The 26481-nt window shown below is 37.5% G+C and overlaps 2 protein-coding genes and 2 pseudogenes across 4 annotated transcripts; 3 read left to right on the top strand and 1 right to left on the bottom strand.

Moving 5' to 3' along the window:
• Positions 1 to 1176: 1176 nt before the first annotated feature.
• Positions 1177 to 2967, top strand: LOC145481658 (uncharacterized). Its single transcript, XM_081460185.1, has one exon. It carries the CDS (start codon positions 1754 to 1756, stop codon positions 2588 to 2590), a length of 837 nt encoding a protein of 278 aa, XP_081316311.1. The 5' UTR covers positions 1177 to 1753; the 3' UTR covers positions 2591 to 2967.
• Positions 2968 to 2970: 3 nt separating this feature from the next.
• LOC145481657 (acid-sensing ion channel 4-A-like) lies at positions 2971 to 13917 on the bottom strand. Of its 2 annotated transcripts, none has more exons than XM_081460183.1 (7): positions 13237 to 13917; positions 7998 to 8989; positions 7457 to 7604; positions 7182 to 7244; positions 6086 to 6233; positions 5702 to 5793; positions 2971 to 5354 (listed from the first exon to the last, which is right to left on the bottom strand). In XM_081460183.1, exons 2-7 carry the CDS (start codon positions 8925 to 8927, stop codon positions 5233 to 5235), a joined length of 1503 nt encoding a protein of 500 aa, XP_081316309.1. In that variant the 5' UTR covers positions 8928 to 8989; positions 13237 to 13917; the 3' UTR covers positions 2971 to 5232. The 2 variants fall into 2 exon arrangements, with proteins under 2 accessions (XP_081316309.1, XP_081316310.1); XM_081460184.1 differs by lacking the exon at positions 13237 to 13917 and adding an exon at positions 12075 to 12382.
• A 3578-nt stretch (positions 13918 to 17495) lies between these two features.
• LOC145480439 (acid-sensing ion channel 1C-like) lies at positions 17496 to 23128 on the top strand (annotated as a pseudogene). Its single transcript, XR_014048515.1, has 4 exons — positions 17496 to 17572; positions 18928 to 19951; positions 22268 to 22411; positions 23019 to 23128. The product of XR_014048515.1 is annotated as an acid-sensing ion channel 1C-like (transcript).
• Positions 23129 to 25485: 2357 nt separating this feature from the next.
• Positions 25486 to 26456, top strand: LOC145480438 (acid-sensing ion channel 4-B-like; annotated as a pseudogene).
• The last annotated feature ends 25 nt before the right edge of the window (positions 26457 to 26481 follow it).

Genomic DNA, 26481 nt, shown 5'->3' with positions numbered 1-26481 from the left:
GTGATTACGGAGGTTCTGAATATTTGAGGTAAAAATCTCGGGCGAAATTTGCCGAAAATTTCAATGACAAAAGCGTTCACTGTCCAAGCCAGAAACCAATAGGAGTCTCAAATGTATACAGCGCCTGATGTTAGAAGCGAGATTAATTTGATTAGAAACTGTATAGACAATCGCATGCGTTAGGCTTTATATGAACAGCCAGATCTCTGATGATAAAAGTGAAACAAGAAAAAGAAAAACTTCACCAGAGTTTCCAAATGAAGTTCCACGCTTCCTTCCTTTTTTTCTATGAGGTAAATATAAATAAGTGCTCACTCAATAGTTATGTAAAAATGTCATTGCAAATGTCTGGAGTTAAAATGTATTCCATTGGTATATTGAAATTACATTACAAAGCCCGAAATTATATAGTCTATCAACCTTCAAAACAACAAGAACAACAACAACAAAAAAAACAACAAAACTTTATTCCTTTTTTAATAATTTACAGACTTCAATCAAATTTGCAGACTTCACTTTCCGCACGCTCCCGTCAAGCCCGTTGGTGTATATTTACGATAAAATTATGAATAAAACATATTTACAACTACAGAATGCTAAAGCGTTTTTTAAAACTTTTACTGGAATGCGCGCTTGCGCACAAGCTATTTCACGCTCCATTTTAGTGTAATACCTCAATAATTAATTTGACTCATTCGACTACTTTTTACCGATTTAAGAGGGAACTAACCATACCCGATTCAGCATGGTCTTTGTGAAATCAAATCAAATAAATTGAGTTGGACAAAACGTGGAGAGGAATTTGAAGAATGCCGGTTTACAAACCGTCAGACCCCTTCGCTGTAAGGATTGGTTATGATGTCATACGCGCAAAGGTTTCTTGTGGTAAAAAGCTTGCAAAGCCTTCTGGTAGCGGAAGTAAAGATTGTGAATATAAAACCTGATTAAGATCGATTGAGATAGACGAAAGGAACAAAGAAGCATTCACAGATTCACCAGGAAATGTATTTTATCTTTTTTTCGGAAATGACAATTTCAGAGCTTAAAGCATAACATAAAATCGCTAAGATCTCTTATGGATTCCAATGTATGCCCAGTCCAAAATCAAGATATTTTTTGGAATCGCTCAACGTTTCCAAGCAAAGAGATTGAAAATATATGAAAGCTTACTTTGTTTGTAGCGTCAATCGTGGTGCAAATTATTTAAAGCTAAAAAAAAGACGAAATAACCTCCCTGTCCAGTATAGGGACCCTACTTGAGTAGCTAAAATTTGCGCTGATGTGAATTTTGCGAGATTCTTTATTAGCGCCGTTTCTGTTATTATCAGCCATTCAGTGGCTAATTAGTAACTACTCATAATAATACAAATGTCAGTTCAACTGTAATCGCAAATTACTATTCTCAGTTCTTTTTTCAGACATCGCTGTAACCCATTTTCATTCTGGTCAGTGATTTCGCATCCGCCGGTGGAAAGGCAGTCTCAATCGAGTCTCAACCTGGAAATGCAGGTCAGTTTCACCAGAATAAACAGGGAAATAAAACGAATACTAGACCACCGAAGGAACCTGTATGTAAAGATTTCATCAGAGCGCCGGACATACCTAATCTAAGAGAGGGCTCTGGAACGAGGAAAGCGCTTGACCTAGTGCTCTCGGTGCACTCTGGTCTAGGCGACCTGTCATGCTGCCGAAATTCAGCTTCTAACTTTTCCTGCCCAAATATACATACAACACTGCCCTAAATTGAGTAGCGATGGTACAATACAATGGTTTATGGATCTCTGGTAAACAAAAGGACCTTGTTATGAGAGGAAGAATTTTAGTTATGGCAACAGGTAAATGTCCCCTGCTACACGCCGCACGACTTGTTAAACAAACGGGTTGGAGGCTTTTTGGATCTTGGCGACGACTTCTCATACTAGGCTGTATTGTACTACTTGTTATGGTGTATCTTCATGTAAATTTAAACTCAACTTTCTTCGTCGAAAGTCGGCCATGGGAAAGTAAAGAAAAGTGTGGCGTTGGTTCTGCAGGTAGGAGACATCTGATGAACATCACAAACCAAGTGTCTCAAATTTTAGATGAAATGCACATTGTTCATTGGCTCTTTTACGGAACGCTTTGGGAGATGCGCCGTTTAAAATATCCTTTAATGAGCGGAAACTCTGTTGACATTGGTATTCTCGCAAACCGAGCTTTTACTGATAAAACGTGGCGTAAATTTTTAGCACCATTTAAATCTGCAGGTTTCATTGTTTCGGGCAACAAAGAACGTTTGTTTATCAAAGGTTCAATGAATTTTCGTAGGAACCCGTTCAAAGATCTTGTGGTCAAAGTTTATACCTTTTATAACTGCAATGGCATAGTTCAGCGTACAGGGTTGTGGTCTTGGTTGTTTTTCATAAATTACAAAAAATATCATTCTTTCCCGTCGTCGTTTTTGGCACCTGCTCTCCCCAAAGTTCGCTTCGGAAGGGTGGATATTCCTGTGCCACGAGGAGGACTGGAAATATTACGATATATCTATCCTACAAATTGGAATGAAAACATAACATCTCACTGTTATTTCACAAAACCATTGCTAGACTAATACTGAGTATGCTCCAGTGCCATACATCAAGGGCACTTCGGAGCGCCTACCAAGAGCATTTAAATCACACGAAATCACTCTTGTCCACAAACCTTTCAATTCGTTGAGATGACAAGCTTTGGAAAGCAAAGCAAAGTTAACATATAAAACTAACTTTTTATGTTCCTAGTGAGGGGAGCTAAACCATGGTGATTCGATTACCAGTCATTGGCAAAGCTCAAGACGTAACATTCTCGGGGCTTTTAATTTAGCATTTATTCTTCGCTTACACATGAATTCAAAGTAAACTGTTTGCAAAACAGTCAGAGTTTAAAAGCTCTTCCCACTACACCGCTATTTGAGACATAACTTGTTGCCTCCATAGCAACAATCGTGCATGAACGTCGAGTCTGATAACTCTGTTCAAAATCAGTGTTAGAATATATAAAAAAAAACACTCTGCACTGAGAGCGCAATTAAAAATCTTATTAAAAAGTAGGATATTTAGTTCGGTTCCTCCGAACTTCGTCAGCCACAATAAAAATTTGAATGTTAAGAAGGGTTATATGATGTTCAGTATTGTCTCGAGGGAGCTAAAATGGTGTCACAGATGTTGGGTAATTCGAAACCATTGTCTCTGCTCAAAGAGGGCTTTCGTAATCGGATCTCGATTGCCTCCCTTATGCGACGTTTGAACGTGTTGCTTTCCGTGGCAGAACTTTTGGCTCGCTAGAATCCACTGGATGTTCCGTAAGCTGGCAATGTTCATCATGAACAGCCGACTAATTCCTCGAAAGATGGTCCTCTACTCAAGCTTCTAATAAACAAGAGGTTTCGCCAACATTTTCTTGGTCACATTGTTCGCAATGGATGTGATAGACTGTTCCGCACTTTTTAAGGTTTCTGTTTACTAGCTGTGCTGCTTCCCAAATGCTGTCGTGGCAGAGGGCCGTTATACAAGGTAAATGTTCTACAAGGATAGAAGCAGTTTGCACACCGAGATGGTCATGTAATGATGAATTACAATCTCAATGCCCTCTTCAGTTTTAAACAAAGATCTGCCCCTAGATCTGCCGTTTCTTATCAGTTTGGCGATATATTAATTGCCTCAATTTCCTTTCTCTTTTGAGGCTAATAATAATGATAATAATAATAATAATAATAATAATAATAATAATAATAATAATAATAATAAGTAGGTTCTTAAAAACGCATTTTACATCACATGGGAAGTCTCAATGCTCTTTGTATACGCCGTACGTGTCAATTTAGCCAGGAGCCATTTCATACTCGTGCATCAGTAGATCTCCGTGGGCTCGCCGGCTAATAGAGTCATGGAGTCTGCTAGGTTACAAAGACAAGAACGAACTTTGCCAGGTTAGTTAAAAACAGCAAATCGGCCATATCCGATAATTTAACCCTCTGAATGACATCTGTGATTAAAGGGACACTGTCACCACTTTTAGCATGATTTCGGAAGTCTCAAAAACATATGTCGATGAATGGAAGCTGAGCAATGATGGTTTTATTTTGCAGAGCAGTGCTCGACAAATGATTAAAACCCATTAGGAAGTGAGGATGACTAACGATGGCGAGGATGGAAACGGATTGCGATATGGATTTTTGAAAAAGTGTCAGGATGGCAGTTTTTCAAAAGTTCAAGCTTGGCTCGAAAATCGTTGAAATTTTGCAAAAATGTTGCTGCAGTGTGTACTTTCTTCAAGAAATTTCTTTTCATCATTTAGTTAGAGCTAATCAAGTTCTTGTTACATAAATTTAGGTAAATTTATGACAGTTTTAAGCAAATATATCGTGACAGTGTCCCTTTAAAAAGCAGTGAAACAACCCCTTGATGTTACCATATATTTTTTTTGCAATGGTATTGGTATTTGGTACAATACAATGCAAAGAAATGCCAAGCAACACTTTATTCTTACTCCATTTGTGCGATCTGCTGTCCGTACATGCTATCCACACACTCATTAATAAATCTTTTTTTATTTTTAATGTGATTATAAAAAGTGTGAGAATTTTACAATGGCTAGCCTTACATACGCAAGTTTCGTTATGTGATTATCTATCTATATTGTACTCTATTGTAATCCGAGTTAAATGATTAAATGTGATTCGTTGAGAAATAATATAATGACAGTATGAGAGGGAGTAAAGAGCAAAATAGCTTTGCAATGTATGTAGGGACAAAGAACAAGCCGTACAACAAACTAAATAAAGTGAATATTCTAGAAATGTTGTAAAGAACTCAAATTCAGGCTAGCAATTAAGTTGGAGGAAACTGAAGTCTTCCAAAACATCGATCTATAAAATAGGAGAATATTTAAATTGTATTAAACAGATGAAACCGTCTGCAACTTTTCTTATTACGTAACAACTGGATTACAACTTCGAACTAAAATAATAGAAACTAGTGAAATAAACGACTTACAGATGTAAAGCGAATTGTTAAATACGCGTTATGTAACGTTAGTTTCATATATCAAAGGTTGTTCTCTTTTATAAAAACGTAATGAACTGTAATGAATTCATAAACTGAGCAATGGTATAATCCTGAGTAATAAATGCTTCACTTTGTCCTTTATTCGCTTAAAGAACCTGACTGTTGCAATTTAAACCAGAGCCCTTTTCGGTGTTCTGGGTGCGTGAAGTCATACTGGATGAGTAGTTTGACGGTTTCTTGAGGCTAGGAAACTGACGAGAAAGTCGAAAAATTCACAAATGGTCAGAAGGCTGCATCCCAGAAACAATCCCATGTTACCTCCGATCTCACCTACAGAAGGAAAGAAAACAAAAACCTTTAAAGATAATATCAACTTTAACAGAATTACGTAAGGGTGTGAAAGATCAGCATGGTTAATCACGTGCTCTGGATGTGTAAAGACCTAAAAAGAAGTCAGTTTTTTGTTTGTTTGTCATAGGTTTCAGTAGCAAGCCATTTGTACATCATTCAATCGTTTAACAATCACTTACAAAAAGCGCTATACTTACAAATCAGTCATTTGTCATTCCGCATTTAGTTGAATTAGAAAGTGTATAGGAAACAGATAGCGTTAACGAGAGGGTGGTGTTGTAAAAATCTGTCTGTACTATAATCTTGCACAAAATAACGTTTCTTACCAAACAAGGAGTTGCTATCGTAAGCTGGTTCCTGTTTTTGCATCTCATAACTCAGTGACTTGAATCCCACTTGTAACAGCACCAGATTATCCCTGAGAAGTGAGAATAATGAATGAATAACAAAATGTGCGATATTTATCATATGTTATGGGCCTTATTTTGGAAAAGGTAGTTTAAACCACGTTATTAATTTAGTAAATACCGACCACTATCTTTGATAATTTTATAAGGATGAAAATCAAATGAAATTGAAAATTGACTGAAATAACTCAACGTCGTATCATGCTCCGCTGAGTATAGTATGCGGACCTTTCATCTATGACTTACTTCTCTATAAAAGTTACACAAACAGGATTGACATACATCGAGGACAAATCACACTACCTTTGGTACTGCTCGTTGTCATAGTAGCCATCCAGTATAAGTGCATTAGCGGTGCCAGTGTCGGGGAACCTTGAATAAGATACTTCAGTATTGTACCTAGTCTGAGCACAGGGAACTTGGCAATCACAGATGTCCTCGTCTAAAGATGCTGCGCAGAAAAAGACATCATCACTAGTATATCCATCTAGAGATCACACGCATTTCATCTTGCTTATTTCTCAAGGGAATATTCGGAAAGGCAAACTTTTGAATTAATTGCTTCAAATCTGTCTTGACTATTTCATTGTTCAGACTTTACAAGTGCAGACTTTCTTGAATTTCTCAGCAATTTCCCATTTCAACACTGGTAGAAAAACGCGTTTTTAAGTTCACAAGAAGCACTACGATGCTTTGCGGACTTGCCCAGGCCTATGAAGCAAGAAATTTTCTTGAAATAGAGAATAGCCTGATTCGTCTCGTTATCAGAACATGCACGTTGAAAAATCATTGTTTCTTGAGATGTAGATCGCGACTTTTCGACTGCTTACTGCTAGTCTTCTTCAGGCGATAAGGTCGACTGATTGCACGGTATCATTTATATCACAAAGGTCGGCTATGATTGGTGCATTTCGATCCTCCTATTGTTCCATTGTTCCGGCGATTAGCTGTTCCCTCAGTGGTCTGCTGTTTTAGTGGAATTTCAATTCCACTATCCCTGTTGATGTTATTAGGGTGAAGTCTCATGTGAATACCTTCCTTGACCCTACGTGTGTACGAGTGAGGATCTCGATCAATAAACTTGACCTCATTCCAGATAGGATAGTGGTCGGTCTCGTGGGTGAGACCCACGAGACCGGCCAAAATACACAACAACAGGAGAACGGTACGACAGCGGACCACTGAGGGAACAGCTACTCGCCGGAACAATGGAACAATAGGAGGATCGAAATGCACCAATCACAGCCGACCTTTGTGATATAAATGATACCGTGCAATCAGTCGACCTTGTCGCCTGCTGCTACATCGTGAGACAAACGATAATACACTTTATTATTGCATCTACCACGATGAATAGCAACAACCTTTTCCTCGACATGTAATCGCAGTTGTTGCTCACCGTCTATCTCGTAATTGCAGGTCTCGTCTTCGGGTGATGTGCAGGTGCGAATCTCGGGAGAACCTCAAAAAGAAAAACGAATAAAAACTAAAATAAACTAACAACCATTTGCAACAGCCTAGTTCTGCTAAACAGTTACGGAAGCGGGTTACTTTTCGTAGCCTTTTGTATGCAGCGATATTCGATATATAAATGTTTTTGAGGGAGATTCCATATGGTGTTAATTTTTCAGTGGACTAGACTCAACATTACTACATGTCTCACATATACATTACCTTTATAGCCCGCGATTCGACATTTACACTTGTTTATAGTTTCTTCTGCTCCACATTCATGGAGGCATCCTTCTGGTGTGTAAGTAGAAAAGGTTTTCAACGTTTTTCTCGTGCAGTTGGTGGCGTATGGCTTTTCCAAATTCTCAAACTGTACAAAAACAAGTTAAGTCAACCATTAAGAATAATGACGACCAAAATAATTTTGAAACCTGCGTGAAAATAAGTCACAAATCCAGAACAAATACGATCTAGCGTCTTACTACAAATTTAAATATGCACAGACAAAAGTAATTTTTAACCGTGCATGGAGTAAACAAAGTAAACACAGACCCCAAAATAACGTTTTACCAAGAGATTGAAATTATTCCGAAACCAACCACAAAAGACAGCGACAGAAGTGATTTTAGGCCCTAGAGCAAAGAAATTGGAACCGAATTCAGGGCATGACAAACAACTTTTACAGGTCACTCTATTCGCATTGCTAAACTCTTGCTATGATTGGTCAATAACTGTTATAAATAACAAAGGATTGCAAACATACCCTTTTCTGTGAGAGAGCAATAAAGGCGTGCTGTCCTGGTCCTACATTGATTCCTTCCCATTCATCGAAATATTCACCTTGTCCATGAATCAACACCTTAAATCCTTCAGAAAACTTTCCTTGAGTATACTCATATGTCTGTGTGTCGAGAATCAGAGTCAAACCGGAGGAAACCCCAGCGGTATTCACTGATTTTACCTTACCATCAATACCTGAGTTAAAGGTATAACACATCCCCCATGGAGTTACCACGGGAACGAAGTCTTTTGCTGAACATTCCGTCTCTTGCCAGCCAAACGTGCACCAGGTTCTAGCGAATTCACTTATGTTCTGGCTGTAGTACTGATACAATTCTTCGATATTGGGCTGATGACCTGATGTCTGCATGACAGCTAAGAGATCTTGTCGATATTGTCTTGTGCAGTTTGGTAAAACAAGAGCCTTTTCTTCAGAAATGGGCGCACAGCAGCAAAGCAGTGACAACCCACATGGCCGATGACCTCGAACCTCTGAGGTCACGGCGCATGAGCTGAGGTTTAAACCGCTGGATGCAAATTGTGGGTTGTCATCAGTCATGAGAATTTTGCTTCTAGCAAAAAGGTTGAGTTGGCAGATCGTAACAGCTGGAAAGTCCATTTCTTTGAGATTTTTCCTGCTTAATACAGTGCTTATTGGACGACTGTAGTATTTGTTAAAAGCTCTGTAAACTGTAAATACATAGTAACCACCTGAGGAAAGCAATAACAAAAGCCAGAGAAGACGAATGAGAACATGGCGCCTCATGAAGACATAACGAATCCCATGCAATGTCGTGTTATCCACAAACTCCCGCCACATCTCAGCTGAGGTCTGGTTTTTGTTATTTGGCTTGGGTGGTTTTTGTTCCTCTTCAAATTTTGCCATTGCAAAGTCACTCGTTTTTCCCTCCATGGAACTTAATTTTCATTGACTTCCGCGATCGTCTACCATGTACAGACTACTGCTGCGAATCTCTGTTGAGAAACCAGTTCAAATGTTAGAAAAGATGAACCAGAGCGGATTCAGCTGGTAACTAAAGGGCCAATTTCAGTTTTCTTCTTCCTTCTTACAAGAATGAAAGCCGATTTTCATCTCGCTCCCCCTACTGTGTACTCGCAAAGTATTACAAGAAGTAACAAAGTTGCCAAATTTCTAAAATTTTAAAATCCGAACAAGATCTTGATTTTGTTGGGGCAACAATCAACCAACTCAGTACCTTAGTTCTAGCGGAAGTGCGCTAGGTTAAACTTGTTATCAGTTCTACGTTGAACAACTCTCGTGAGCAATGGTGTGTGGGAAAGATGCGATACTCAAAACATTTCGAGCTCGTGTAGGAATATAATTCATGGTAGGACACTTATATAGTTTGCTTTTATTCACTGCCGTTTGCTTGCGTTAGCATTTATATAATGTGTTTGCTTGCGGTTAGCATTTATTTACTGCTGTCTGCTTCCGGTTAGCATTTAAGGGGTGAAAGGGATAGCGGCTAAATGTGTCCTACCATGCATTATATGCCCTCGTGTAGCTTGCAAATTGTTCCGCGCAGGTTGTAACGCCTGTCATGTTGGCGAAGGAAACCGACACCTTGCTACACCTGTGGGTAAACATTTAGCAAATGACAAGAATTTGCCCGACTCCTAACACCAGCTAACACCTGAAAGGTTCATGTTCCAAAGGCTGTTTTACAATCCTCGACGGAAAACCCTCTTTATTAAACGAACAACTTTGTCATGTTAATTTCTTGCTTTCCTCTTCGTTTTGTTTGCACTACCATTGTATTTCACTCACTCATTTTCACGTCGTATTTTAGCAGCTGCTATTCTATTCGCTGTAATCGCCGAAACTAACGAAGTCATTCGAAATACTTATTTTAAAAAGTCGTTCTATGTTTACTTGAAAGCTAGAAGTATTATAAACAGACGGTCGAATAAGTTTTATAGCAGACTGTTATAGTCCTATTAAGAATTTTTTTTTTTTTTTTTTTGTAATTTTTATTTTTTTTCAACATTTTGGGTTATAATACATACAATACAACACAAGACATAACACTAGTTACAATACTTACAATACGTCATAACTACAATAGATTACATACAACAAATTATAATTACTAATCGTAGCCTAATTATACCTAAAGAATATACAATGCGTTGTTTACAATAGTGCAGCTACCCAAATACAGAGAGAAAAAAAAAAAAAAAAAAAAGAAAGTAAGTTAGTGACATGCTGAGAAGGAGAAATTACAAATTAAGCTCAACTATTATTAAGAGATGGCATTAGTTTTTCCCACTTTTTGTAATGTTTATAAAGTTGGTTATTTTTGGTAGCTATTTTTTTTTCAATGTAATAAACGGTTTTTGTCTTTGCTAAAAATATTGTTAATGTTGGTTTAATTTTATTTAATTTACATTTATAAATAAAAAACTTTCCTAGCAGTATCAAGTGATTCAGGATAATAAAGTCTTCGTTGTTGTTGAACACTCCAAACAATATATTTTCAAATGTCAAAGTGTCCAAAGATACATTCTGGTTTGAAAGCCAAGAAGAAAAAGCCCGCCAGAAGTCTTTTGTTGTATCACAATAAAAGAGCAAATGTTCGAGGGACTCGACCTCTTTCAAACAAAAGGTGCACATTGGTGATTCAATCATTTTAAAACGGAATAACCTCTCATTTGTGAAAATTATATCGTTTAATAATTTATATTGGAACTCTCTAATTTTTGTTTCAAGTGTGACAGTGAATGGTAAAGAATAAATTTTTTTCCAGTCTTCTATAACCTCTGGATATTTGTCCTTCAACTTCCTTTTGGCGGTTGGAGGAGTTTGTTTCTTTGTTTTAAATCCTTTATACAAAAGTTTTGAAGAGGCTTTTAACAGATCCGATTTGGTTTCGTCGATAGTCCTATTAAGAATTGAGTTTGGTGATTTATACTTTCTGTTTCGTGATATTTCCTTCTTGGTACATCACACAATTGTTAATTAGCCGTTCAAGTCAATAAAAACATGTCAAACCCGTGTTTTTATGCCACGAATTTAGTCGATATTTTACTGCGGCAAAGATACGCTCTAATTTAAAAATTCTTTTGTTTAAATTAGAATTTAACAGAATTGTTTTCTTTGACAAGGTCAGGCTTTAAGTTTCCGTAATCTCTGGGGAGCGTTGGCTGGAAGAAAAATCATTAAAATTGCAATGTCTGTTCGCGTTTGCTCTTTCAGCGTTTATATGCACTCCTGTGCTTTAGTTTATAACTTGCGATTGCGGTTGTTTCTTGTTTTGCAACTTCCAGCTAAATGCCGTGATGTCTTCGTCCGCGAGAGGTCCGAGAGCGTGGAGATTTTGGGACAACGCAGACACTGTCAATACAGTGTAGTTTGAGCGTGTGGTTTGTTCTTAGGAATTGACTTTATATGGACTAAATGGTCAAGTCTTAGATTTAATATCCCACCTATAGTTCTCTTCAATCTAGCGCGTGCTTGAATCCAGGTTAGTATGTGTCTATGAATATCTTAGGCCTTCTAATATGTTCTTGAACTAAGGTTCATGGAATTACTTAGTCCATGATAATGTTATTCACAAACAGCAGTCTTTCCTGATTCACAAACTTCACTCAGTATTTAATACGTATAATGCCTTTTATATAGTCTACAAAGGAACGTTAAGTCTTTAGAAAAAAAAGTAAAAAATAAAGCAAAGAGTCTTTTCCCTTGTACTAGAAAATGGAATAATTAACCGACGGACAAAACAGTATATCATATTGACTCAAAATGTACATATATTTCCAGAGGCTTTTTACTGTACATATTGTACCCTTTTATAACTGATTATTCTCGAGTTGATAGCGTCATGACCTTTACACCACGACTGGACACATACAAAAACAAGAAGGCTTCGAAAAAGATAAAATTTACTATGATTCAAATGCTTGTCACAACGTTCATTGAATAAAGCTTGTGTTTAGATGAAGATCCAACGCTTTCAATACAGAAAAACGTTTTCAATTGAGTTTCGTGATTAACGTTTGATCCTAATAAATCGCAAATGTACGGTAATGAACTTACCTTAGAAGTCATCAGTGGCGCGAGGGTAGCGAGATCTTCAGATGAATAGCTGGAAAAATTCCCTTAAGTTAAAACTAAAAATGGACATTTTTGTTGTCTTGCAAAGCGGTGAAGGATACGTTGTTCAAAGCGAACCATATCACTTTGGCAACACGAAGTTTAATTAAAACATGATAATGATCCTTCAGTCACATGACTATTTAGACACTTACAAATTAGATGCCGAATACAAAATTATATAATACCATTTTTATGATGGTTTCAGCCTATGATGTTTTTTTTATATACCACAGGAGGTCTTCTATTCACGGAACTCTGCTCGGCTATCATGGACCAATTCATTGATTTTTATTTAAAACACTAAATAAAGTGTTGGTGTGAACTACTGAATAACAAATTATCTGAATGATAAACAAATTGGCAGATGCTGTCAACTTGCTATCTTTTCAAGCCATTTGATGTACTTCTTTCAGTTTGTTTGAAGTAGTGAAGCAGTATTTAATTGTGCTTCTGTGCACGTCTATGTCGAACAAGAACTAGCCTCGAGTGTTTTAACTATGACCAATCTAGACAAGCCTCTAAAAATGTATGACGGTGATTCGATAAATGAGAACTCCTTTGAAAGAAATTTAATTATATGAGCTAAAAATTAACGGCAAGGCAATGTCACCCTTAAACCATGGTATCGTAGATTCAAAACGTTGGCGAAAATGCAATACAAATCAAGGTAAAAAGTATGCAAATACAGTAAATTCAAAGATGTAAGACGCAGGTCTATGACATTTCACGTGGGAAAATGGTGTATATAGGCAAATGTTATTGATTCCTTGCTGGGTTTTGAAAAATAAGCCACCCAGTGTAATAACCTTCAAATATAAAGTAGATGTTTTGTACCGAAGAAGGCAGTATTTGTAGAAACTGAACTAAAAGGGTTCAAATATGCAAAACGTAGATCATTAAAACACAGTGCTACCATTCAAAGTTGAGGGTAAAGCCGTCACGCAAGCCATCCATATGGACTCGTTGCGACTCTCGCTATGGTTATTCGTATAATATGGTACTGGGGTATCTCAAATTCAAATATATGACACTCCTTTGAACAGAATCTGTCAAAAGGATTTCTGCGAGCAAATACAGATCCTAAGGAAAGTTACAAGCTCACCTTGGTTTTGAGTAGAGCGTGCAGTCCGATAAATCAAATAATCGACCGCCGTTAGGATAGCACTGAGAAGCAATGTCTAAACCAGCATCGTTTTGATAGTATGAAGATAGCTATGTACCGACACTGAACGTTGAGCTGTAGTGATCTGTACCATTAACGAAATCGAACAATATCTTCTTTGTCGTAAACGTAATAGAAGGCAAATACAAACATGTAAATAGAAACAGTCCAATCATCCATGAAAAGGAAATGGCTGTGCTGACGTCACTATGGGCGATAAATTTCGCCCATGTGAAGAGTTGGGGCGGGGTAATAAATATGATGAATGTATTCGACGTGGATTCAAATACCCTTTTATTACCTCTCTAAGTTATTGTCAGACCTCTTTACTGCTTAAGAAATCAAGTGCGAAATTTCAGTGGACAATTTTCTCTTTTTGTTTTGGGAAAACTGAGGCTCGTAGGTGATTGTTAATGCAGACGTTTACTGTGTTGAGCGATTTTTATAGAGAGATCCCTCTATCCCCAGTGAATCTTATCAGGAGGTATGTGATGCACGGAACTGACTCGACCTAACACAAGGCATTGTTTGTAACTGAACCTAGCTTTTCCGCGGCGAAAACTTTGGATTTGATCTTCATAAGTAGTTCGGTAGATTTTACCATGACAGAAGCAACCTATTTTAAATCACCAATCTAAACTGGATGATAAGGACATTCAATGTTTCTATGTATGTTTAGTTTTTCCTCAGTGACCTTTAATGACCTCCAAGTGGCTTTAGTCACGACGCAACATAAGTCACCTTTTACTCTAGGTATTAAACTTCTTGAGCTGAAAGCGTAGACATAAAATAACAATTTACACCGATGATTGTGGCGTGACCAGATGATCACCATAAAAAACGATCGGTCTTTAACATGGTAGTGATGATGTACATGAGCCAATCTTTATCACCTGACAATAACAATCATCATTACAATCAATATTTCTGTTAGGTTAATTCTGCGTTCCTTAAACGTTTCAGAAGGTGAAACGCCACAATTTTGCATGAACATATTCTCGAGGGTTCTGTGAGACCTTAATTTAAGATATTTTATTGCCTACTTATAATGTCGAGAATTATTTGGACACGTTAAGACTCTTTGGGTGGTAGGTGTGCAATTTACATCATATGATTGGTACGTGCAGCTTTTCGCCCCATTTCCTTATAGTCCTTGTAATATAGGCTGCATCTCGAATTTATGTTATCCAACTTGTTGGTTTACAAGTTTTCTTGCCAGCTGAAATAATTTTAATCAGGGAACACGGAGAGAGAGGGGCTGGTAGGGCTATAGCCCAACCACTTTTATTGCTGGGATGGCGCGCAAATGCAAAATAAATGGCGAAACACTGACCTTAACGTTTACTTGTATTGGCCAGATTTTTTAGCCCTACCACTAAAATGGTCTCCTAATAATAGTGACATTGTGCCTAGTGAACTGTTATTCGCAACGTAATGAAATGACTAAATAGATGTTAACTCCGCTAGAATGTCTAAAACGCGTCAATCAGTCCACAAAATTTACAGGAAATTAGGAAGTTTTTAATTTAACAATTTTTCAAGGAAAGGAAATTGTCAAGTTCCACCCGAGTCAATGATCGCGTGCAAAATAGTAACATGTCGTTTGTTGTTCATAGTGAGTTAATAACGACTAAACCAGCTGTAACACATTATATTAACAAAGCGAGCGGTTTTGACCGATGTGAACATAAGGTACATCAAGCAAAGTTCTGTTTAAAACTGATCACTGAACAACGGTCGTTTCCGTTCACTTGAGCTATCATGGCGGTAATGACTTAATCTGATTCAACTCACATTTGCTCTTTTGTCAAGGTTTGTACACAGTTCAACCTATAAACTTGCGAAAGCCCAATAAATTCAAACGAAACGGTGTTAGCGTAGCGTTATGACGTTTTCCGCTGGCATTGACATTTCTCAAACTGTTTTACCCTACAAAATGCTGCATTTGACCTGCACATAAATTGCAACGCTTGCTGAATTTATTGTTATTCTCTTGAGACTGAAATGAATAACAAAATAATTGATATGTTAAACCTTTTCTGTAATAGAAGTAACAAAGTTCCTTGAAAGGAATGCGTTGTTCGGCGCGTGGGATGCATTTTATTTAAGTTTGCGGTATTGGTCGTAGCTAGTGGAGACATAAGCTCCTATTCTAGTTCAGAGTAGTAACTTCGAAGGTAAGTTCTTTAAGTAGCATTTATTGGTGCAGCTGATTGTAAATTTTAGAAGAAGAATTAAGCTCAAGTGTCGGGGTTTTATTTTTCTTGCAAACGCGCCTCCCTACACAGACACAGGCTAGGACATTTCTACAAATTTTGAAATATTATAATGGATTTTATCTTTTGTAGATCGATAATTGTTGTCAGTATTACCCTGCGTTGGATAAAAGCTAGTTCAGATGGGGTAGAGATAACTTAGAAATACTTTGACAACTTTAACTTATTAACTTGACTACCCATATACACCTTTATGTCCTTTATATCAATGTTTTGATAACTGGTTCCCAAACTCACTAGCTTTGATGTTGCCAAGAACAGATAAAATATGATAGAAATATTGCATTGCGTCTTTTGTAGATGAACAATTTTTGCCAGTATTACACTGCATTGGAAAAAAGCAAGTTCAAATGTCGATGCTTAAACCACTTACCTACATACTTGATTACCTATATACACCTTTATATCAATGGTTTTATTTACAGGATCCCAACTTCGTTAACTTTGACGACGTTAATAGATAAAAACACGCGTGTTTGGATACTCCAAAGTACTCTGTACGTTAGGGCTTGGACCGTTTTATTCTTACAAAGTTGCATGATTGAAGGAAGATAATTTTAATCAATCACTACAAGTGTAAGTTGTGATAAACAGTAAAAACGTGCTATTAAAAAAATTCAAACACTATTTGGTTGTTCAGGTGAAAAGAAAATATTTTACGCGGAAAAACATTGTCAAAAACATGTGCTTCATTTTGTAAAACTCCTAAACAATAAAAGCATCGAGCCTTTTGCCTTGTGTTCCAGCGGTTTTCTCTTGTTTGGGAATAGCTTTCTCAAACTTGTTAATAATTCATCAAGTTGAAAACAAAGGAAATCGTGTATTAATGTTTGGAATTTGTGTTTCGATATCGTATCTTAATTGGCATATATTTTAACGATTTTAGTTCTTTGCTTTCTCCTTAGTTTTAGTATTTACTTAGTTTTAGTATTTACATTCGAGACATGTGCAGTGTTTTAGCCCATTTCCGTGAAAAGTATTGTTACTCTTTACGGTCTTTGGAAGCCGGTGTGGTAAAACAAAATCTCTCGTGTTTATAATACATCAAACACTCGCAGTTCATACCATTTTTGCCGTGCAATCTCGCCAGTTTTCATTTCAACATCTACACTAACAAATTGCGAAGGCAAGGATCGAACCTAAGTTTATAATTAGTGTTAATGTATACTGCGCTTAAGGCAAGACAAAAACTCAGCGGGAGTGCCATGCAATCTGAGCAGTGAATGCATAGTTTGAACTGACATTGTTTTTTTATTTTATAAAATTATTATTTTTTTCAATTTCTCTGTCCTTTTTTGGGCAAAGGAACAGCTTGACATTTCCTTTTCTTTAGTTTATAGCAAACAATTACTATACAATGGGGAACGATCTCATTTGTAAGGCTTGTATGAGGAAATATTTAGTACTGAATAGAATTAGGGCTCTTAGCTAATCATGGTAATGTTAGTCACTATCAGTCAAACGTAAGACAACTGACTCATTGAAAATTGAAAGGAGGCCTCATCCAAATTGAGGTTTCTCGAGGGTTCTCCCGAGAGTTTAATCAGTGCCAAAACTCAAGAATTAAAAGGGTTGACGGAAAGCGCAATCGCAAAAAATAGCCCATATTTTGAAACACGTAAAAAAAACTCAATTTAATTTAATGATTTTACTGGGTATCATGACGTATTTTGGGGGTTAAAAAGACTAATTCAGCAGGCCCACGGTTCTGAACCTAACAGAGACAAGAAAATAACATAGCCATCCAATTACAATTGGAAACCATTCATCTCCTTGCGCTGTTTTCATACTGACTGGCAGCATGTCAAGCCCTGTTTGACTGGAGGTAATGCCATCTGCAACTGGAGCCTCATAATTTTGGACTTTCTGAGATATTTTCACGACAAAGAAGCTGAATTTAAACATCAGTAACGAAGAAGCAAATTCCCCGTTTCATCTGCTAAGAAGAAGAGGATTTACAAAAACTCGAAGAAGGATTCATGATCAAAAAGACGAGAAAAGTAAGTTGATCATCGTCGAGTAAACCTGCTCTGTTCTGACGATTATGTTAAACTGGCATTTCAGTAATGACACAATCAATTTCAGTTTATCTGTTCTAAATAACAAAAGTTTAGTCTTTTCTTTGAGATTTTGTAATTTCTCTTTTTAGAAAAACTTTTAAAAGCGATTGTTTGACAAATAATGTGGTTTTCTGGCACATTTTATACAGTATGTTGCCCAGTATCCAATTGTCAAATTTTAAAACTGTCACATCTTCCATTGCGCGAAAGCTGGAGGTCTCAAATGTAACCCTGAGACATTTACTCTTTTCCTTTCGTTTCCATCTTTAAATTTCATTTTCTGCAAAGCTCCTTAGTCGCTCATTATTCCGTACAGCGAGAGCCCGGCCACAACAGGATAAATGAATTTTGGACGTAACTCTGCTAAACCAGCCAAAGCATTAGCTCCTTTTGTACTTGTAAATGTGCTCAGCCTTCAATTCGAAAAAATAGACACCCTCGTAAGCGAGCAACATGATAAAATTCATTCCGCTCCCTGTTATGTCCTGTTATGTCCTGTTATGTCCTGTTATGTCCTGTTATGCTAAAGCAATTACCTGAGACAAACACACAGAAAATAATTCGTCTCGAAAAATAAATAAATCTATTATATTACTGAAAAAAATACTTCATTGTGGTTAGATGAAAGGAAGCAAGTTAATCGTTAATTATTAATTTCCATTGTACTGTAAATTGATACGGGCGCGTTCCTAACTTTTTCACTCTTAATGGTTATCGTAATAGTAGGAGTAATCTTATGAAAATAGCAGTAATCACGGGGGTTACTCTACGGAAGATTTACACTACTCGTGATATTTATAAATATTTTCTAATTACAGTCGCCAAACTCGTATGATCAAAATTTGGTGATTTTTTCTGACCATTGCTATTCCAAATTTCAGGTAAAATTAATCATCAGTTTGACAACTTGAACTCTTTATCGTATCTCTTTATCTTCACGCCAAAATTCAAAAATCATAAAGTCCTACTTACTTACTTACTTACTTACTTACTATTTGAAAAAATCGCATTCATCAGGCCATAAGTTTCGATGAAAATGCATGATGAAAAGCACAGCTATTAGCTATGGAATTTTATTCATCGGAACAACGGAGGCTTGAACAAGTGTTCGTCAAGCTAGAATAGTGCGCCGATTTACTTTGAGTCGCGTTAAAAATCATATTTACACCCATGCATCCCAACTCTATTGTTATAACAAAGTCAGTTGTTTTAGTAACAAGTATAAAAACTGTTTCTTACTAGGGGAAACAGAATGAATAATTGAATTGAATTTAATCTCTAATTATCCTCATCAGGCACGGGCGAGAAAATGAATGACTTTTGGAAGGTACAAAATCGAGAGGTAGGGTTTCCCCAGAAGGAAGCTCAACATAACAATAAACAGATCCCAACAGAGATATGGCGTGAGTTTGTGGATAACACAACACTGCATGGGATTCGTTCTCTTCATGAAGCGCCACATTCTCATTCGCCTACTCTGGCTTGTGTTAATGTTGACCTCGGGTGGTTACTATATTTCCATGGTCTACGGTGCTATCAACAAATACTACGACCGTCCAATTAACACCGTACTAAGCAGAAAACGTTTGAAACAGATGGACTTTGCGGCTGTTACGATCTGCTCTCTCAATATGTTTGCTAAAAGCAAAATATTCATGACTGATAATAACCCACTCTTTGCATCCAGCGGCTTAAATATCAGTTCATGCGCTGTGACTTCTGGAGCTCGAGGGAACCACCCTTGTGGATGGTCTCTGCTTTGCAGTTACGCTCCACCCTGGTATGTATACTCTACCTCTGGTTTGCCAAATTGCACAAGTCAATACGAACAAGTTCTGCTAGATACAGTGAAGAAATCATTTCATCGTCCCGACCAAGAAGAATTCTTTCGACACCACAGCCAGAATATAAGTGCTCTTGTTGGACCCATGTGTTATTTTCGTTGGAAAGAACCGGATTGTTTCCCAAAAGATTTTCTTCCTTTGATAACTCCATGGGGGATGTGTTATACCTTCAATTCAGTAACTGATGATAAGGTGAAAACAGTGGATAGCGCTGGATTTTCATCCGGATTAACTGTCATTCTTGATGCACAGATACATGAGTACACTGACGGAAGGTACTCAGAAGGGTTCAAGGTGTTGGTACATGGACAAGGCGAATATATCGATGAATGGGAAGGAATAAATGTGGGACAGCACGTCTTGATTGCTCTTTCGCGGAAAAGGGTTTGTATATTCTGCGAGACAGAGATTCCCTTCTCTTTCTGCTCGGTGAGACAAGAGGGAACCTTTGATAGCAACTGCTCTATTGCCTATTGTGCATGCGCGAGTTGTCACGTTTTGTCATGCGAAACGTTTACAAACAATCAAATTTTCAGTTAATTTCGGTTTAACTGTGAGAACGATTAGTCACTTTTCCACCGTTTATTTGTGAGAGAAACCGCATTGAGAAATTTCTTATACTTTTGCGAAATACATAGCGACAAAGAAACAGATCGGAATGCATCCAAAATTGGCTTCACTCCATGTTGTCTAGCACGTGTTCGCAAACTGCAAACTAGCTGCGGCAGGGATGTTTTGCAGAAAGCCAAATGCAGAACGGCAAACGCCGAATACATTGTTTGCTTGCGGTTTGTTTCATTAATGCTTGTTTGTGGTCCGCTTTTATTTGTTGGAAAAGACTACATTATACTGTATTTGGCCCTTTCAAAAAAGCAAAAGCTAACTGCAAGCAAAATGAGTGAAACTAACTGCGAGTAAACATTGCATTGGGCATTCTCTTTTATGCAGTTGGTGTTCGGCATTCTGCCACACCCCTGCGGAGCTACCGCTGCCCCTGCTTGCGGTTTGTTTCACTAATGCTTGTTTGGGGTCCGCTTTTATTTGTTGGAAAGGACTGCATTATATTATATTTGGCCCTTTTAAAAAAGCAAAAGCTGACTGCAAGCAAAATGGATGAAACTAACTGCGAGTAAACATTGCATTGGGCATTCTCTTTTATGCAGTTGCTGTTCGGCATTCTGCCACACCCCTGCCGAGCTGCAGACAGGGAAACTGTTTTGGTATAATTAGAACTGAAGCTAACCAGTCTAAGAACCCTAACATCAGGCTCCTTTGACAATGGATAGTTTTTTAGGTGAATTAATTGTGCAGCAATAGTTTCTGGAGCCTTGCAAACAGCCAAAGATCGTTTGAATTTGATGCGTACAAGACGAACCCAGTGCAGGGCTGCAAATTGCAATTTTGTAGCCAATCATGGGGTACCAGATGTTGTCAGCAAAGTCACATAGAGACAGCATTTTGAATCCTATCTTAAATTCGTAAGTTATAAACCGGTTAAAACTTGCTAAAAACAAGTATTTTTAATTCATTTGTTTCTGGTTGGATACGACGACTGATTAAACGAACGAGCGGTTGCGAGCAGAGTTTCTCCTTCGTCTCTCACCGAGCAGAAAGCGTAAAACCATAATCACGTAGGGGCCAAACCACCCCCCAAATGTTTCGTCAGTTCTTGGGTATTTCACATTATTTCGCATTACTTAAAAAGTATTGACTCTTTCTACACCAAACTTGGCAGATGAGGAGGAGACTTGTTGCCAATTATATTTACGTGAAAATTGTCAGTAAATGTCAAAAGTGTGACGTCACGGTGATGACATCATGTTTTTTGACACTTTTGAAGTTTTTAATATGCATATTTTTTACAATGTGTTCGAAAGAGCACATCAAGGGGAGTTGAAACCTGAAAAAAATTTTGTCCATATCACAAAAATTAAATGAAATATGGCATTTTTAAATATGAAAAATAACTCTGCAAAATATGGGGTCGCCCCTAGAGAAAAATCCCCAAATTGGAGCGGTAATTTTGTTCCAGCAAATGCAGCTATGTTGCACATGTGATGTGCCACATGACTAAAGCAAAAATAAAGAAGAAAATCGGAATAAAAAATTATCCCTCTAGTGTTACTGCGTTAAAATTAGTTTTGTTACGTCATAACCTGTGACGTCACCCGTTCTTTTACTGTTAATACCATCCTAACAAAGCCGAAAATCAAATTTCTAAAACCATACGATTTTTGACAACAACAAGCTTTCTATTTTTCTAGGTTATTAGCCTTCCTAGAATAAAACTGAAAAAAATAAACCAGAGAGACTGACTTAAGAAGGACAGTATGGTTAAGCAAATTCCGGGGGGGATAACAAAAAAATATTTAACTTACCATATCTCGAAAAATAATCATCATAGCAAAAAACGGTTTCCGGCATTTTACTGCTCAAGTCAAGGCCTTTCAGATGACATAATCTTTTTTTTATCAGATTTTACAAAAAATTATAGCACGTTTTGGTGACGTAATCAGTTATGACGTCATAATCTGACATTTTGTCACAACTTCCACATTAAAATAAACTGGAGAACAAAGAAAGCTCATCTGCCAAACTTGGTTCAGAAATATATAAACCAAGCAAATATAGCCTTCATGAAACATTAGGGGGGTGGTTTGGCCCCTACGTGAATGTTGATTTTACGTACCATACATATGGCCACTTCCACTGACTATCAAATTTTCCTTACTTGATAATTTTTGTTTTGCCAGCTGGTGTTCATAAATAAAAATGATTTTGAATTTCTCAGTGCAAGAATTTGGAAGAACCATACGATACAAACTGCACAAGACAATCGCTGAAAACGTTCTCAACATACACACAAGAGGGATGCCTGAATGTAACGCTGAAAACATCGTAAAGGTGTGTGGTTGTCGACCAGCCGGCTACAACGGTAAGAGATATTTGAGGCTTGAGGTTACTGCGGCAGTTAAAATCATTTGACACATTTAACTTTCGCATTAGAGGACTCGAGGTACAGTCAAGGTTCTCCTGGCAAATTCCCTTTTTGAGACTTGTCTGCAGGGAATCATGGTAGCTGTATTCATCATCTTGGACTGGATATTTGTTTTGATGAATACAACTATCATGATTCCCTGCAGGCGTGTCTCGTGGAGGAAATTGGCCATTTTCCCACAGTAAGTTGTATTCAAATGAATAGGCTTATACCAACTTCTTTTATTCTGGGTCCCTCACGATAATTGATGTAAATTTAAATCACGTGCAAAACCCATGTTTTTATCATGGGTGATAATCTACACTTGAAAACCCGCCTCTAGTGTCCTGTCAGCTAGGATGTCTGCCATCATTTTTAGACAACCTTTCCCTTCCTTTTGAAATTGAATGGGAAGAGAGGCCCATATTTAGTATCTGGAGGCAACGCAAATATAGTATCCTGAAAACACTGTATGGAATGAAAGACTGTACATGTGGCTCTTCACCAAAGTAGTAAGGTAGTTATATGATTTCCGTAAGTAAATTTTGTTTGTTTTCATTTGAAGGTGCTTTCGGAATCTCAACGTGCGTAACAGCTAAAGAGAATCGCTGCTACCTCCAAGAATCCAGTGTGCAAAGACGCCCATTTCATTCACCACGTCCCCAAGTGTCCTGAAGTCCATATCTTTTATACTTGCTTTCAGGTTTTGTTTTGTGGGAGTTAGCCTAACATTGACACTGAACGAATTCACAACTTCAGGTCTTTCTGAGGCCCAATGTTCAATCACCAAACAGCAACAACACGAAGGATAAACCTATAAAGTGTGCAAACAAATGACATGATATAGACAGAGACAGACACACAATTTGGCCATTTCACAGAATATGGCTCACGGCTGTTTCTTCGGGTCTAAAATCACGAGGCAACTGCTTTACTCTTTTTACCCTTTTCAAGCGCAAAGATATACTTATCTGATAACCAGATTTAGAGAGTCAAGGTTAACCTACAAATTATCATGGCAACTGGTTCAGGCTGTTTATTTGATTAGTAGTCTCAAATTGGTGAAAACACTGTATCACGTGTTTTATGCCAAATGCGAAATGTGTATCACTGTGGGAAGACCGCATAGATTGGACATCGGTCTTAACACCTCACTGATTCAAATGTATTTATTCATCTAATATCTTTAGATGTGGAGATCTGTGACTGCCACGTGCCCTGCTTTCAAAGTACATACCATTCTGAAATATCTTCTTCAAATTTCCCAGATGCTGGTACTGCTGACAAACTGATATCAGATGGTTACTACGATAGTCTGCAGTACCAAAGGTAAACATTTTTCTCTTCAATAAAGCATGTTTTAAAAATGGTAAAACGAGATAGCTTATCCAAGTTACTGATACTTGAAAATTATTTTCACCTTTATTGGGTTGTAGAAGAAGTCTGCTAGATTGTCTGTAATACATGGGGAAAGTCGTACATGCTTGTGTCGTTGAGCGTTAAAAACAGTGTTTTGCACTCTTCGTAAAGCGTATGTCGTGTATTACACTTTCGCCTGGCATGGTTGATAAAAATACATACAAAATACAGTATTAGAGTATCCAATGCTTGAAGAGCCAGGAGACGACCAGGCCGCGTAAACATAAACCCAAGTGCAAGCATAGTGCAATAGGTACATGCCTCAGTTCTCTAGCACTGGAAGTAGAGTTCAAACCGGCAAACGCGAACTCAAGCAGAAAAGCAACTCTGTCTTGCCAGTTATCTGTTTAATCTCTCAAAAAGAGTTTAACTGACACTGATCACTATTGTACTCATGTGTTATTAATATATATGTATATATATTATTCTTACTTCTCAGGGATAATCTGGTGCTGTTACAAGTGGGATTCAATTCACTGAGTTATGAGATGCAAGAGGAAAAACCAGCTTATGATAGCATCTCTTTGTTGGGTGAAACTAATGTTTTTGCTTACTTTTATCAGCTTGGTTTAAAGTAATAGAAATACTTCTCAGCTGCAATGGGTTAATGAGTTTTCGAAGACGACGAACTTAAATTTTCAGTTCTTGATCGGGAAATTGTGCAAACTTGTCGCTCTAAGATAATCAACAGATGGTCAACCACAACTGATCAAAAATATTGGACTCAGCCCACTTCCTCTAAACTTTTACCATTTTTTTAGTTCGTCGTCTTTGTAGCTCTTGACATTCATCCTTAAAGTTATAAAAATACAGATATTCGTTTAAGCTCAATGAACCTTGGTGCCTAGAATGAATAAATGATTGTTAACTTTATGATCTACCATTAAATGCATTGTTCTCTTTCGCTCTCTAGGTGAGATCGGAGGTAACATGGGATTATTTCTTGGATGCAGCGTAAAAAACTATCTGTGAGTTCTTCGACTTTCTCGTCAATTTCCTGGCAAGAAGAAGACGCAATATTACTCATCCGGCTTGATATCAGTCGTCACTTGATTTAAACTGACCAAATTGTGTGATATTTGTGAAAGACAAAACACACTGAAAGACCTTAAGAAAGAAAGAAAAACAAAACAAAACAAAACAAAACAAAAACAAAAACAAAAACAAAAAAAAAAAAAAACGAAAGAACAAAGCACAACGAATATGACAAAGAAAAGAAAAGAAAGATCTTTTTCGTGGTAGAATCTGTGACAGTAACATATATTGTGTCAACTTGTCGAAAATCTTAAAAAGTCACGACGTTTCGACCTCTCCGAGGTCATTTTCAAGTGAGTAAAATTTTCTAAATTAGCATAAATATGATAAAAACAAGTTATAATAGATAAAAATGTGGCGAACGCTAAAATGTGATAAAATATGAGAAAAAGTGTTAAAAAATATACAATGGAAAAATAAAATAATCTTAGCAAGAATTGCTCTAAGCAAATAATTTGGCGCGAATTGAATCGTACTGTTTGTTTAGCGTTGGTTTCAGTTCTTTGATAAAAAACATTTCAAAAACAAGTCAGTCAAATTTGTTCTGACACTTTCTTAAGATTCGAAAACTCTGCGCGATGTCTTCTGGCTTCATATCGTGCTGCTCTCTCAGGCGGTTTCCGATTGCCGATCTTTTGTGTTATTCAATTCGTTGGTGTACACGTGCCGACACGTGCCGACACGTGCCGACACGTGCCGACACGTGCCGACACCTACATCGCCAGCTCTGGCTTGTATTATTGCTTTTCCCAGGTGGTTACTCTATATTTACAGATTACAGAGTTTTTAACAAATACTACAATCGTCCAATAAGCACTGTACTAAGCAGAAAACATCTCAAAGAAATGGACCTTCCAGCTGTTACGATCTGCTCTCTCAACTTGTTTACCAAAAGCAAAATTCTCATGACTGACGACAACCCACTATTTGCAACCAGCGGTTTAAACATCAGCTCATGGTCAGTCACTGCACCAGTACGAGGTAACTGGCCTTGTGGATTGTCACTGCTTTGCTGCTACCCACGGTCCGATTAAACTATACGAAGCAAGATCTCTTGGATATAACGTAGCAACATTCCCATAATATCGTCGTTGAAGATTCTTACAGGAACTATTAAATAGACCCATCTGCACGTTTGGCTGACAAGAACTGGATTGTTCCCCAAAGATTTTGTTCCTTTGGTAACTCTATGAGGAATGTGTTATACCTTCAACTCAGGAACTGATGGTAAGGTGAAAATGGTGGATAACGCTGGAGTTTCATCCGGATTGACTGTCATTCTTGATGCACAGATGCATGAGTACACTGACAGAAGGTACTCAGAAGGGTTCAAGGTGTTGGTACATGGACAAGGCGAATATATCGATGAATGGGAAGGAATAAATGTGGGACCAGGACAGCACATTTAATAGAATAATTAATATATTTTTATGACATGAACGAGTTTCGTGCGTTTAATTATGTCTGACTCGATGTCTCTAAGAGCTTAAACTGAAAACAAGTCGCTCTATGGACTGAATTAACCTACAGTAAGCGTTCAATAGTCAGTAGCCGCCCAATAAGTCTAATAAGAC

The sequence above is a fragment of the Orbicella franksi genome, chromosome 3, assembly GCF_964199315.1.
Source record: "Orbicella franksi chromosome 3, jaOrbFran1.1, whole genome shotgun sequence".
In the NCBI taxonomy this organism is placed as follows: domain Eukaryota; kingdom Metazoa; phylum Cnidaria; class Anthozoa; order Scleractinia; family Merulinidae; genus Orbicella; species Orbicella franksi.
Note: the sequence above shows the minus strand (reverse complement) of the source record. Positions and strands in the feature narration are given on the sequence as shown.